General features: G+C 44.2%; 1 protein-coding gene across 1 annotated transcript in view; it reads right to left on the bottom strand.

Annotated features, from left to right (window-relative positions):
* Window positions 1–4,322: 4,322 nt before the first annotated feature.
* The window catches only part of LOC143280392 (intraflagellar transport protein 172 homolog), a 50,609-nt gene continuing 41,452 nt past the window's right edge, over window positions 4,323–13,479 (bottom strand). The window contains exon 23 of the mRNA XM_076585025.1: window positions 4,323–4,475. Within this exon, the coding sequence (XP_076441140.1) occupies window positions 4,323–4,475 (153 nt within the window). The remainder of the gene's footprint in view (window positions 4,476–13,479) is intronic.

Here is a 13,479-nt window from a genome sequence, read left to right as displayed (position 1 = left end):
CAGTCCACTGGAGTTCTGGACAAAGTACTCATAAACAGAACCCAATAAAAATTTAGCTGGCAAAGAAGATATTCAAATAAAGATGGATTTGAAAACATTACAAGAAAGGTGATGGAAAGAGACTACGCAGAAGGTGGGCTAAAATTTTAGCACAATAACTCCCTGCATTTTTTTCTACATATATTACCTGTGGACTATTCACCGTTTGATGCGCAATAAACACAGATCTAGGTAAACTTATAAATGGCAGAATTCTGTCATACCAATATTGTTGACTGCAACAACAAAACTTTTATCAATAATATTCACTGGGCAGAACGCAGCCATGATCTAGAATACATGCACAAGCTGCAGTCAATGAAACTACACTCGCACCAATATATTTACAAGTCTTTACAGATAATGGCACTAGTACTTTCAGTTACAGCACTAACCAGCCTTTATTCGATATAAATGTGTACAATGTTATTCCAGCTTCCTTATGATAAGCATTATGAATAATGTTATAATTCAATAATACTCATTAGTCCAATAAGACAGTTACCCAATTACAATGGCAGTCTCATGCCTGAGAACGTTTACATTGGTATTTCCAATGCAAGGGAGATAATCCAATAAATCACTGCTCAGATTCCAATACCATTTACGAAACAATGACATATCAACATGCCTTTTATTCTGCAAGTCATCAACACTGAAAAATACAAAGAAAATTTCCACACGCCAGAAAATTTGTTCTTCGTACGTAAGGTTTCAATTCCTTCAATTCGAGCCTTTCATTCCGAATGTCAGGCCACCAAAATATAGCTCAGACAATTTACCACAAGACTCACCGTCATTCAAGGCTTCAACAACATGAAAAATACGGAATCAAATTTTCAAATTTATAAACGAAGTGCTTCGATGTCCTTTACACTCAATACAACGGTAACCCTTCTTTTCCCAACTGTAAACAGATGCAACTGCACACCAGTTCAAATTTCAACCTAACATTAGTTTTGTAATGGACAGAAAAAAAGAGAGAGAAAAAAAGACTTCTAAAAAAATACTTAAAATTAAAAATAAAAAAAAATTCACGGTTATTATCACTACCTGGGCTGGATCCATTTTTCATTAGTTATAGAACATTGGTTGCTTCTTCAACTGTTACCTGTTCTTCATAGGGTGCAGTTTTATCCTTGTCTAATTTGGGGTATTCTTCATTAGACATAAAACCATTTAAGGCTGTGTTCAAATCCTCAATTCCAATTTCTGAAAACTGGTTGTATAATTTACAGTAATATCTTACTTCTGCTAAGATTTCCTTTTTGGTCCTCAATTAATTTCCTTCACTGTTTTTAACCATGGTCACAGTATTACATTTTCCGCCTGCTTTTCTTTTTCTTCAAAATTTAAAGAAATATTTAGTGTTTTTTCTTCCGCTCAACTCGTTAAGCACGCGATCATGTTTGCGCCACACACACAAACAGTCGCCTGCGCACATCAAAGATGCACCCAGCCAGCTCTCACTACACACAACAAGCAAACACTCAAATCAACGTCAACGAGTCCTGTAATCAACAAATTACTCATCGCCACAAAACCAGGAACGCGACACGGCCAGGTCACCGCGACCCCCCCCAAAACAAACTCCCCACGAGACTGGCTGAGAGTGATTCATAATGCATGAACTGCTGCTCACGGCCAAATCCAGCTGTCAGCCACTGCAGTGCAATGGTCGACCTCTGGCTGGGTGACGTCAATTCATCTGATGACGTCATATGCTGTCCACGAAAGAGTCAGTCTGGGGCGATGGGGGTGTGTGGTGTACTTTTTAAACGAAACTTGATTGTGTTTTGTCTTTTTTTTCTTCTTTCTTTCTTTATATATTTATTCACTATTTTACAATACTTTCAATGGGGTGGAGTGTATAAACAAAATATGAAATATTAGCATAATTATTCATAAATGTACACGTACAGAAAACGAGCGAGAGTGGAAGTATGGATAAGAGAGAGAGAGAGAGAGAGAGAGACAGAGAGAGAGTTCATTTGGATTAACTGGTTTGAGGCAAATTATCGACCAAAGCACTTACCAACATCCGTCAGGACGACACGTCTTCCCGTGTAATTGATCACAGGATTCTACACTCCATGAAATAACCACCTCTGGCGGTATGGGTGACACTAATTAATACCTTTCTCATTTAACAGCCCCTATCCCTCCGCCCCCCTTGGTGACAGTGTTTTGGGAGTGTAGCCTAAATCACTGCGTCCTTTTAGGCCCAGCCGAGTAGGTATATATGTCTGGGGTAATGCGCTCCATAAATTTTAAACTTTTAATCGCAATGTGATAATTGTTCAAATGAAAAAAAGGCGACTGCTTGACCTTGCATTTAAAAACAAACAAACACTTAATAACTGTATAGATTCCGCTTACTTTTTAACTGTTGACTGGGGTTGGGATGGTGATAGTTTGGACACTTGCCTACTTATTTAATCCCGAAGCCCGCTGTTCTCCATTGTTTCACACTGTTAACAATGGGGCCTACATGTTACACAGCCTCGCTGCTGCTCGAGATCGGCAACACACAGCTGTGTCTGTCCCTGCCCTGCCTACTGGTGTTGCCCGTGGTCTGACGGCATGTGTGCTTCAGAGCCGCATGCGTGTCCACCGACGATGGCACAAAATAACGCATCGTCAGCCTCGGTTCCAGAGACACATCCATGATGATGACTAGTATTAGAGCTTAGATGTTCTTGGGATTTGAGGCCTGGAATTGCACCTTGATTTTTCCGAAGGGTTGCAAAGGGTGAAGGTGGCGGTGGTTCCACCAAGAACTAGGAGCGAATCTCATGTGCGTTAAACAACTGAAATTAGTACAATCACAGAAAACTGTAAAAGCAGATGCCTACAAGTTACAGAACAGAACAGTTGGCAGATTAGGACCAACCCAAATCAGTCATTATACGAAAGGAACACAAAATCCTTTATGATTAGAAATTAATTTGTGGTGTAGGTTACGTAAGTATTCTGTATTCTGAAAGGTGACAAAAGAAACAGGTAAGATGAGACATGTTACAGATGGGAAAACCTGGCATACCCAGTGGTAACCATCACCCACCAGTCTCAGAACACACGGTGCTTTAAAGTCTTAACTCCCGAGAGCAAGGTTTCGGTTGCGCATGCGCACTAGAGCCTATCCAGGACTTGTATCCAAATCCAGACGACCTTCCCTACATGGGTCACATGTGGTGGTGAAAGGTTAGTAGATCGTCATATTTCTCTCCGTTTGCATGTTTTACAAACAATGTGGTCGTTTACGGTTGCCAACGTCGAGGGGCTGTCTGCATGCTTTCCAATTCTCACCGGACAGTACCACGTGCTGGTGCTATTTTTATCTGACAGACACGTCTTGCGCAAACACAAACGGCTCTAGCTCCGCCCCTTTTCTCTGCATTCAAATTTTGTATTACGTGTAGCTGACACATTTTGTACTTTCCAAAGTCAATTCAGGTCTAGATTGGAAGCTGCTAGGCAAATCTCGCTCTCTGCCATAAATGAAACCAAACCGTAGCTTTATTAGGCTTTTATTTTGAATAAACCTTCACCGACGTCACAGTGTCAGACTCTGGTGAGAAACTGGCTTGATTCAAATCGCCCGCCATTTATAGTCCGGTTCAGGCTTTAAGAACAGGTGGCGATTGTCAACTGCCTGGCTGGTGGACGGAACGAGAAAACGCAACACGACGTCACTGTACTGGCGATCATTAATCTAAATGTACGACAGTCGTGTTTGACGATGACCACCAGAACGTCAGAGGAGGCAATTGCTGTGACTATCCAGGCTAGAATTTGATTATAGCGGAGACTGTCTTGCCCAAGTTACATCCCCGCTCTCTGGGCCAAGAGTGTTTTAGGACAGTCGGTGTTGGGACGGTTACCAAAGGCCCACGGCTGCAGTACGATGAGCCAGTGTAATCTTGCCTCCTAGTTTCAGAGTCATAGTAATTCACAAAAGACTAAGCTGTAAATGACTTCCCATTATCATCACTGTTAAAAAAACGTAAAAAGAAAAAATCCAATAGCCTTTTACGGCGTAGCGGTGATTTCATGTCCACTGGGTCTAGGGTTCGGTACTGGAAACCCAATCCTCTCATTCCGCCGTTTTAACCTTCCACACCCCAAGTCAGGTACCCATTTAAACCTGGGTGGAGTGCGGAAAATCGAAGTAAAGTGCTTTTCTCAATGACGCGTTGGGTTACGCTGCTGGTCAGGCATCTGCTTGGCAGATGTGGTGTAGCGTATATGGATTTGTCCGAACGCAGTGACGCCTCCTTGAGCTACTGAAACTGAAACTCAATGACACAACACCGGGCCGAAACCGGGCCTTGAACCCTGGTCACTGGTGAATACAGGATCAGAAATCCAACGCCCAGTTCTGCCATTGCACCCTGCCCACTGGACCCAACGCCTAATCGAATCAACCACAGCACCTGAAATCAATAACAGGAGTCAACAATACTAAAAGGCTTCCACCTTGACTGGTCACGGGCATTTCATGCAGGTGGCTTTTCACGTGAGCGGACAAAAGAAAATTGATCCAGATAGTAGTTACAAAAGTCCCGCACTGTTTTGGTTCAACAAAGTGAAGTGTTCGTTGAATCAGAAAACAAGCTGTGATAAAGTCATTTCCCCACACATGGTCACCCCCCAGAGTCATTTGCATTGGTCTGGACTCACAAAACTTGTAGAATTTTTTGTTGTTCTCCTCTCTCTCTCTCTCTCTCTCTCTCTGTGTGTGTGTGTGTGTGTGTGTGTGTGTGTGTGTGTGTGTGTGTGTGTGTGTGTGTGTGTGTGTAGTAATCATAAGCTGGAAATAGAAACAGGGACACACTAAAGGCATACCACGAGAGTTACGACTTTGTAAGGTTTGTAACATGTCTGTGATTGGGGATGAGTTTCATTTCATAATGGAATGTCCCAATTATGATCAGTTACGAAATAGATATGTTCCGATATGTTCCTAAAAAATATTTGTCTCCAAAATCGGTTTTTAATTTTTGTAATATGCTCAAAGGAGGCAAAAATGTCATTTTAGCTGTAAGTAAGATGAATAGATTTGCAAATGTTGCCTAGCTACACTTTTGGAGTTAAAAGACATTTGTGTTTTCTCAACTTTTAAGTGACATTGTTGTATATTTGAAAATGTTTGTTCTGGGCATGAAAAGATTACATTGCAGCAATCCTCCATACTCCATTAGGAGTGAAAGGATAATTAAAACTTGAATCTGTGTGTGTGTGTGTGTGTGTGTGTGTGTGTGTGTGTGTGTGTGTGTGTGTGTGTGTGTGTGTGCGTGCGTGCATGTGTGTTTCATGAATCGTCCAGGACAAACCCGGATAATTTTGACAAAAGGGAGGAGGTTTTAGCTGCTTGCACCCGTTTCTGTTAAAAATAAAGCCCAATCAATACAGTAGGGTTCGGAAGAGGAACTCTTGCGGGACATGTTGACTGGAAGAGGGGAGAGAAAGTAAAAGGGAGTGTTTACAAAGCCGTCCTTTTCTGGATCTCGAGATAATATCTCTCCCCTCCCTCGTCGACAGGACCCCTGTGGTGAATGGGTGCTATGTGAGGTTGATTTAGTGTGTGTGTGTGTGTGTGTGTGTGTGTGTGTGTGTGTGTGTGTGTTGTGTGTGTGTGTGTGTGTGTGTGTAGTGTGCGTGCGTGTGTGTGTTTTGTGTGTGTGTGTGTGTGTGTGTGTGTGTGTGTGTGTGTGAGAGAGAGAGAGAGAGAGAGAGAGAGAGAGGGTGGTTTCAGACAGGAACCAATGACCTGAAGAAATGGGAAGCTCTTTGCTGGAACGTACGGTAGTCAGGTGTGGGCTGATGGAGGCTGTGTATTGGGAAAGGGCGGATGGGAGGGAGGACGTGGGGGGGAAGGAGGATAGCACTGACAAGCCAGACAGCTGACGAAAGCATTACCATGACAACTGAACAAACACACACATACAGACAACATATCAGCCCAGCTGGTGCATACGCACAGGTGTGCGGACACGCACACGCACATACACTCACATATGCACGGAAACATACTACATACGGGAGCGCAAGCGCGCATGTGTGTGTGTGTGTGTGTGTGTGTGTGTGTGTGTGTGTGTGTGTGTGTGTGTGTGTGTGTGTGTGTGTACGCGCCAACGTGTGCACGCGTATTTGCATCCGAAAGGTCCTTAGCAGGCACCAATATATGACAACAAAACATGTACAAACTTCATGTAACTGTATATTTGTGAAACCCACTTTCGACCTTCCCCGTCATGAATAATAAAACGCGAGAACGTTTTTTTTTTCTTCTTTTTTTGGGGGGGTTGGGGGGTTGGGGGGGGGGAGTGGGCATGGAGAGGGGAGCAGGGTGGGAGAGGAAGAGGGAGAAAGGAGGGTGCACGCGGTAAGAGCAAAGAAACTGACATGAAGTGAGGGGAATGATGACGACAGATCACGGTAAGGGGTCCAATTATGATATACAGACAGGATGTTATGTCCCAGGAGACAAGCATTGACACGTTCAGAAAGAGCGTACTCTGGCTGGAACAGACGGGAATGGCACGTCGCTGCAGTAAACCGAACTCCGTTTATGTATATGTCTTGGTCTTTGATGATGCCTGTCTGTCTGTCTGTCTATGTATCTATGTGTATCTCCTTCCCTCTGTACACACACACACACACACACAAACACACGTAACATTTTACACGTGTAGCCGTTTTGTTTATTTACCCCACCATGTAGGCAGCCATATTCCGTTTTCAGGAATGTGCATGCTGGGAATGTTCTCGTTTCCATAAACCAACCGAACGCTGACATGGATTACTTGATCTTGAACGCACGTATTCGATCTTCTCCGTACGTATACCCATGAAAGAGGGTCAGGCACGAGCCGAGGTCTACACATATGGTGACCTGAGAAATTGGAAAAAAGATCGCCATCCTTAAGCCACCAGAGGCCGCGACGGGGGATCAAGCTCCGCGGAAAACTGGCCGCGAGAATCCTTTGCTGTGACTATTTGGCCATCGCATCCGTTTGCTCAGCGTTAACAATTTTTTTTTCCAAAGTTTACGGAACTAGCGTGGAGCGACGTGCGCAATAGCCGAGTGGTTAAAGCGTTGGACTTTCAATGTGAGGGTCCCGGGTTCGAATCTCGGCAACGGCGCCTGGTAGGTAAAGGGTGGGGATTTTTACTATCTCCCAGGTCATCATTATGTGCAGACTTGCTTATGCTTGAAGCCCCTTCGTGTGCATACGCAAGCAAAAGATCAAATACGCACGTTAAAGATCCTGTAATTCACGTCAGCGTTCGATGGGTTATGAAAACAAGAACATACCCAGCATGCACACCCCCGAAAACGGAGTGTGGCTTCATGGCGGGATAAAAACGGTCACACACGTAAAAGCCCACTCGTGTGCATACAAGTGAACGTGGGAGTTGCAGCCCACGAACGAAGAAGAAGAAGAAGAAGTAGAAGCGTAGGGCAAAGAACCTTCTGAGCGTAAAGCAAACTTTGCGCCGCTGATACCGCTCGTGCAACCCCACCCAGAGATCAGCCCCGGGTTTTCCATTGATTTCACAGCACTGACATGACGGCCCACGCTGCACTGCACGGGGGGGAAGGTCCGGTTCCAGGTCGGTACATACACACTGGTCCCCTCCGTATCCACCGGGGATCCGTGTGTACACGGCAAAGCTTTTCTGCTGTGGCTGGAACAGCTACGGTTGTCATACCCTTGCGTTTCTTCATTCATTCTGCTTCCTGAATAAAAAGAAATCGATGAAGAGAAGCAGAGAAAGGATCAGCTGTCCTGTGCTATGGAAAATGTGGACACGTGTGTGTGTGTGTGTGTGTGTGTGTGTGTGTGTGTGTGTGTGTGTGTGTGTGTGTGTGTGTGTGTGTGTTCGCGCGCGCGGGTGTGTGTGTATGTGTGTGCACGCACGCGCGCATGTCTATCTCGGTTCCTTGTTTTCTTTTCATGCATTTCTCCGCCACTTTTTCCCTCTTTCGTAATCGTGCGTGCGTATGTGCTGATTAACTGATACCCTAAAACAAGTGACAGGATATTAAATCTTGCGCGTGCGTGTGCGTTTTTGTCTAGCTCTGTGTGTGTGTGTGCGTGCCTGTGTGCGTGTGCGACGTTGCGTGTGAACAACCCACACATTCTCTCCTGTTGATAGGTATGGTCTGTAATTGTGAAGTATCTGGATTCCTTGTTAAGCCTGAAAAGCTTCATCCACAACAAAACAAGAAACATAAGGGGCGGGGTTGGGGCTGGGAGGGGTGTGTGTGTGTGGGGGGGGGGACGAGGATTATGATGAGGAGGAGTTTGGTATTAGTTCTTTAAACACTCGAGTTTTTTTTTTAATCGCTGAAAATGTTCGCGAGCGTGTGGTTGCCATGAGCTTTCCCTGTTGGTTCAGAGTTTCGATATGCATGCATGTTTGCACGCTTGGAGACGGCACGGATATTGAAAAGGTTTCAATAAAACATTATTCACTGTGTGTTGAGTGAGCGAGTGCTTGCGTGTGTGAGCTAGAGAAGGGTGGAGGAAGAGAGAGGGGTGAGGAGGGTGGAGGGAGAGAGGGGGGGTGGTAGAGAGAGAGAGATGGGTGAGACACACAGAAACAGAGAAGGGACGCAGAAAGAGAGCGAGAGAGAGAGGGGGGGGGTGGGAGAGGGAGGGAGAGAGAGAGAGGGGGGGGGGGAGGAGAGAGAGGGAGGGGGGCGGGGGGGGGGCACACAGTTTCAGTTTCAGTAGCTCAAGGAGGCGTCACTGCGTTCGGACAAATCCATATACACTACACCACATCTGCCAAGCAGATGCCTGACCAGCAGCGTAACCCAACGCGCTTAGTCAGGCCTTGAGGGAAAAAAAAAGAAAAAAAAAAGGTGAATAAAAAGAAGATTAAAAAAAGGTGAATCAAAAAAAGAAAAGAAAAAAAAGGTGAATTAAAACAACAACAACAAAAAACAAACAAACAAACAAAAAAAACACCCAACAACAAACCAACCTACTACAACTACTAATAATATGTATGAGGCGCAAAAAACTTGATGAAGTCAACTATAAGCATACATAAATAAGTAAGTAAATAAATAAATAGATAAATAATAATTATAATACAAAAAGGTAATAATAATAATATAATAATAATAAATAAATAAATAAGACAACAACGATGATAAGTAAGCAAGTAAATGTAAAACATGGAGACACACATTCACCCATACACCGACATATGCATAACAGATATGCACCAAACATACAGTTTCACAGATATGAAAGCACAGTCAAATACACATAAACGTACATGAGCCTGAACACACACACACACACACACACATTACCCTGCACCTCCTCTACCCCCCTCCTCCACACACTCATTTCTAGGCTACGTATCGCAGCTTCTACGGCACACACACACACACACACACACACACACACACACACACACACACACACAGATGAACACTTACTTTTACAAGCACACACACATACGCCCATATCCCCCAACCCCAACCCCAGACACATATATACAAAGATATATATATATACACACCCGCACGTTCCAATATCCCGTTGCTCCCACATGCACAATGTAGGCATGCATACACTTACATACACATCCTCTACCCCCCTCCCCTCCGCACCGCCCCCACTCACACACACACACATACGCGCGTGCACAGAACTCTCCTGACACTTGTGTACACTTACACCCTCGCGCATGCATAAACGCACTCAAACACACACACTCACACATACACACACGCACAGAGGCTGCCACTGATTGGCCGCAAGAGGGATGGGAAAAGATCTCTGATGCCAAGAACGTGGCATTGCGAGGAAAGTGGGTAGGTAGGTAGGGTAGCATTGCGAGGAAAGTGGGTAGGTAGGTAGGGTAGCATTGCGAGGAAAGTGGGTAGGTAGGGTAGCATTGCGAGGAAAGTGGGTAGGTAGGGCAGCATTGCGAGGAAAGTGGGTAGGTAGGGCAGCATTGCGAGGAAAGTGGGTAGGTAGGGTAGCACTGCGAGGAAAGTGGGTAGGTAGGTAGGGTAGCATTGCGAGGAAAGTGGGTAGGTAGGGTAGCATTGCGAGGAAAGTGGGTAGGTAGGTAGGATAGCATTGCGAGGAAAGTGGGTAGGTAGGTAGGGTAGCATTGCGAGGAAAGTGGGTAGGTAAGGCAGCATTGCGAGGAAAGTGGGTAGGTAGATAGGGTAGCATTGCGAGGAAAATGGGTAGGTAGGTAGGGTAGCATTGCGAGGAAAGTGGGTAGATAGTTTCAGTTTCAGTAGCTCAAGGAGGCGTCACTGCGTTCGGACAAAACCATATACGCTACACCACATCTGCCAAGCAGATGCCTGACCAGCAGCGTAACCCAACGCGCTTAGTGGAACACACAGAAACACAAAAAAGGAGGGACAGAGAAAGAGAAAGAGAAAGAGAGAGAGAGAGAGAGAGAGAGAGAGAGAGACAGACAGACAGACAGACAGACACAAATGGATAGAAGAAGACACAGACACATTTTGAGAAAGCGACAGAGGGAGACAGATTTGGTAAAAATGCGATAAAAAGATAACTCTCATGGTTATAATCTTTTCTTCTTTTTTTTCCAGTCAATAATACATAGGGATTTCTCCCAGCCAGCAACCTGTGCCAGCTGTACCTTTAAGTTCAATCCCAAGGGCGCCTTTTGGACCCACACACAGCACCAAAATACTGCTGAAAAACAAACAAACTGCTTCAATGAAGGTTGAGTACTTCTCTTCCTGTTTCCTCTTGCATCGTTATCATATCGGGTTATTTTCCTGTTGTTGGAAGCGCACAGTTCAGTTGTTGACGTTTCAGATTGGGTTATGTTTCTGAAATTTTTCTATCAAACGTCTTAATTGGTAGCCTAATCTGAGCATCCCCAAATTAAGTCTTCTAGCAGAGTTTATATGCTTAAATTCTTCAAGTTTATATCAGGCAAAACGCCCCCCCCCCCCCCCCCCATTTATAACAAGGTTCTTTCCTTTAAAAAGGGCACTTCATCAACACGTAACAGTATTTCCACAAAAAATAACAGTACTTCCACTAGACACCACATTATTGGAACAATGGCACGATACAAACAGGACACCAGCAAAAGCATGACACCAGTGCACTGTAAGTATACTGTATACATAATACCAAATGTTACCATAATGCAAACGCAATGCATATTCTATTTGTCGGAAACGTCCTGGCTAATGCAAGAACACACTTACAAAAAAACAAAACAAAAAAAAAACAAACAAAAAAAAACCCAGAAAAAAATAAACAAACAAAAACGAAAAAAACAAAAAAACAACAACAACACCCCCCCCCCCGCCCCCCCAAAACAACAACAACAACAAAAACACAAAAACAAACACAAAAACAACAGCAAAAAACCACCACTGATTTCTGATTTATTAAAGAAAATAACGACATAATTACGCTGTATCCCTCCCCCACCCCTCGCAGTCTCCGTCTCTTATTCCTCCAGGTCCCTTCCCCCTCCCTTCCAACCCCCCACCCCCCATTTCTCTCTCAGGCAGACCAAAACGCTCTGCATAGTTATGTAATCTATCAGGTATGATTCATTGTTGATAAAATTGCATTCGATGCACACATGCCCAAATCTTTACAAATACCATAATTCTCTATAGCTCGATATGATTTGCCTTCCTATGCGGTTATTAGCGGGAAATGGCCAGATCTAACCAATCAATTCCGTTCATTGCAATAAAGTAAAAGGACCACTGAAAAACAAAACAAAACAACAACAACCAAAACAACAACAACAAAAAACAAAAACAACAAAAAACCCCACACGAACAAAAAAAACAACAACCCAAAACAAAACAAAACAACAATAACAAAAAACCCAAACCAAAACCAACCAACAAACAAAAAAACAACAACAAACAAACAAACTAAACCCCAAACCAAATACGTTTCTGTTTCTTTAACAAAATCATTGAACTGCTTCAATGCTTCTGCTTCTGTCGTGGATTATTACGGAATGGGTTATGCTGCTATTCATCTTCCACCTGAATACATACATACATACAAACTGGCACACATAGATGTGCACACTTATGTGTAAACATCAGAGAGAGAGAGAGTGAGAGTGAGGGGGGGCGGAGAAAGGGAGAGAGAAAGAGAGAGAGGAGGGACAGAGGGAGAGAGAAAGAGTGAGAAAGAGAGAGGGAAAGAGAGGGAGGGGGAGAGAGAGAATGAGAGAGGGTAGAGAGGGAGAGAGAGAGGGGAGAAATGGATAGAGAGAAAGGGGGAGTGAGGAGAGAGAATGAGAGAGAGAGGGGAGAGAGAGAGAAAGAGAGGGAGAGAGAGAAACAGAGACAGAGACGGAGAAAGTATGTCACACACTATACAAGGAAGCTAGAGAGAGAGAGAGAGAGAGACAGAGACAGAGACAGAGAGAGAGAGAGAAGGGTGCCAAAGAGACAGACAGACATGCAGACAGAGACAGAGATAGAACACAACACTACCCGAATAACAAACACGAACCACATTTCTTTAAAAAAATAAATAAAAAAAAAGTTTTTTTTTTTTTTACACAATACACGGGACCACACAGAGAGGGCAGCAGAAGAAAAATCGAACACAAAGCCCACTGTTCAAACGCAACATTTTGCCAACTTTCCGGCCAGCAAGCAGTTCGATTAAACAAGCTGTGAACGTGCAATAGGACTGAAGGTGGTGGGGGTGAGGGTGGGGGTGCTATGCTAAATATAGAGCGATTCTCACCCCCCACCCCCTCCCCACCCACTTCCCCTCCTTCTTTCGTCCAAAAATCGATATCAGCCTACCTCTGATCGATTTGTTAGCTCGCCCGATTGTTGTTTACATTATTTTTGTTTTTACTTTCGTGAGTTTTTGTTTATTTATTCGTTTTTTTGTTTGTTTGTTTGTTTCAATGCCCTGGGGTTATTTTCATTGGCGAAGGGATGTAACCCAATGAACAAACATGCAAATGCGCGCGTTAGAGAGAGAGAGAGAGAGAGAGAGAGACAGAGACAGAGACTGAGAGAGGGTAACTCAGGAAAAGGTAAATGCCGCGTCTGAACTTTGCAGATGGACAGATAGAAGATGGATATATTAGACAGACAGATAGACAGATTGATTGATAGATAGGTAGATAGATAGATACACAGGTAAATAAGGCAGAATGATAGACAGACGAATCGAATACAGTAACAGACAGACAGACAGACAAAACCAGACAGGGAACGAGTGAGACAAGGAGCAACAGGGAGTGAGGCTGAGGGAGGGAAGAAGAAAGGGGCGAACGAATGGAAGAAGGGGGAGGGGGTGAAGTTTAGAGACTAGGCCAGGGAAACAGAGACTGTGAAAGAAAGGAAAGGCGAAAAAAAGGAAAGAGTGCACACAGACACACACACACACACACACACACACACACACA

Source organism: Babylonia areolata, chromosome 3 (assembly GCF_041734735.1).
Source record: "Babylonia areolata isolate BAREFJ2019XMU chromosome 3, ASM4173473v1, whole genome shotgun sequence".
Lineage (NCBI taxonomy): Eukaryota > Metazoa > Mollusca > Gastropoda > Neogastropoda > Buccinidae > Babylonia > Babylonia areolata.
The sequence above is the reverse complement of the archived record's forward strand: the minus strand, read 5'-3'. Positions and strand labels throughout refer to the sequence as shown.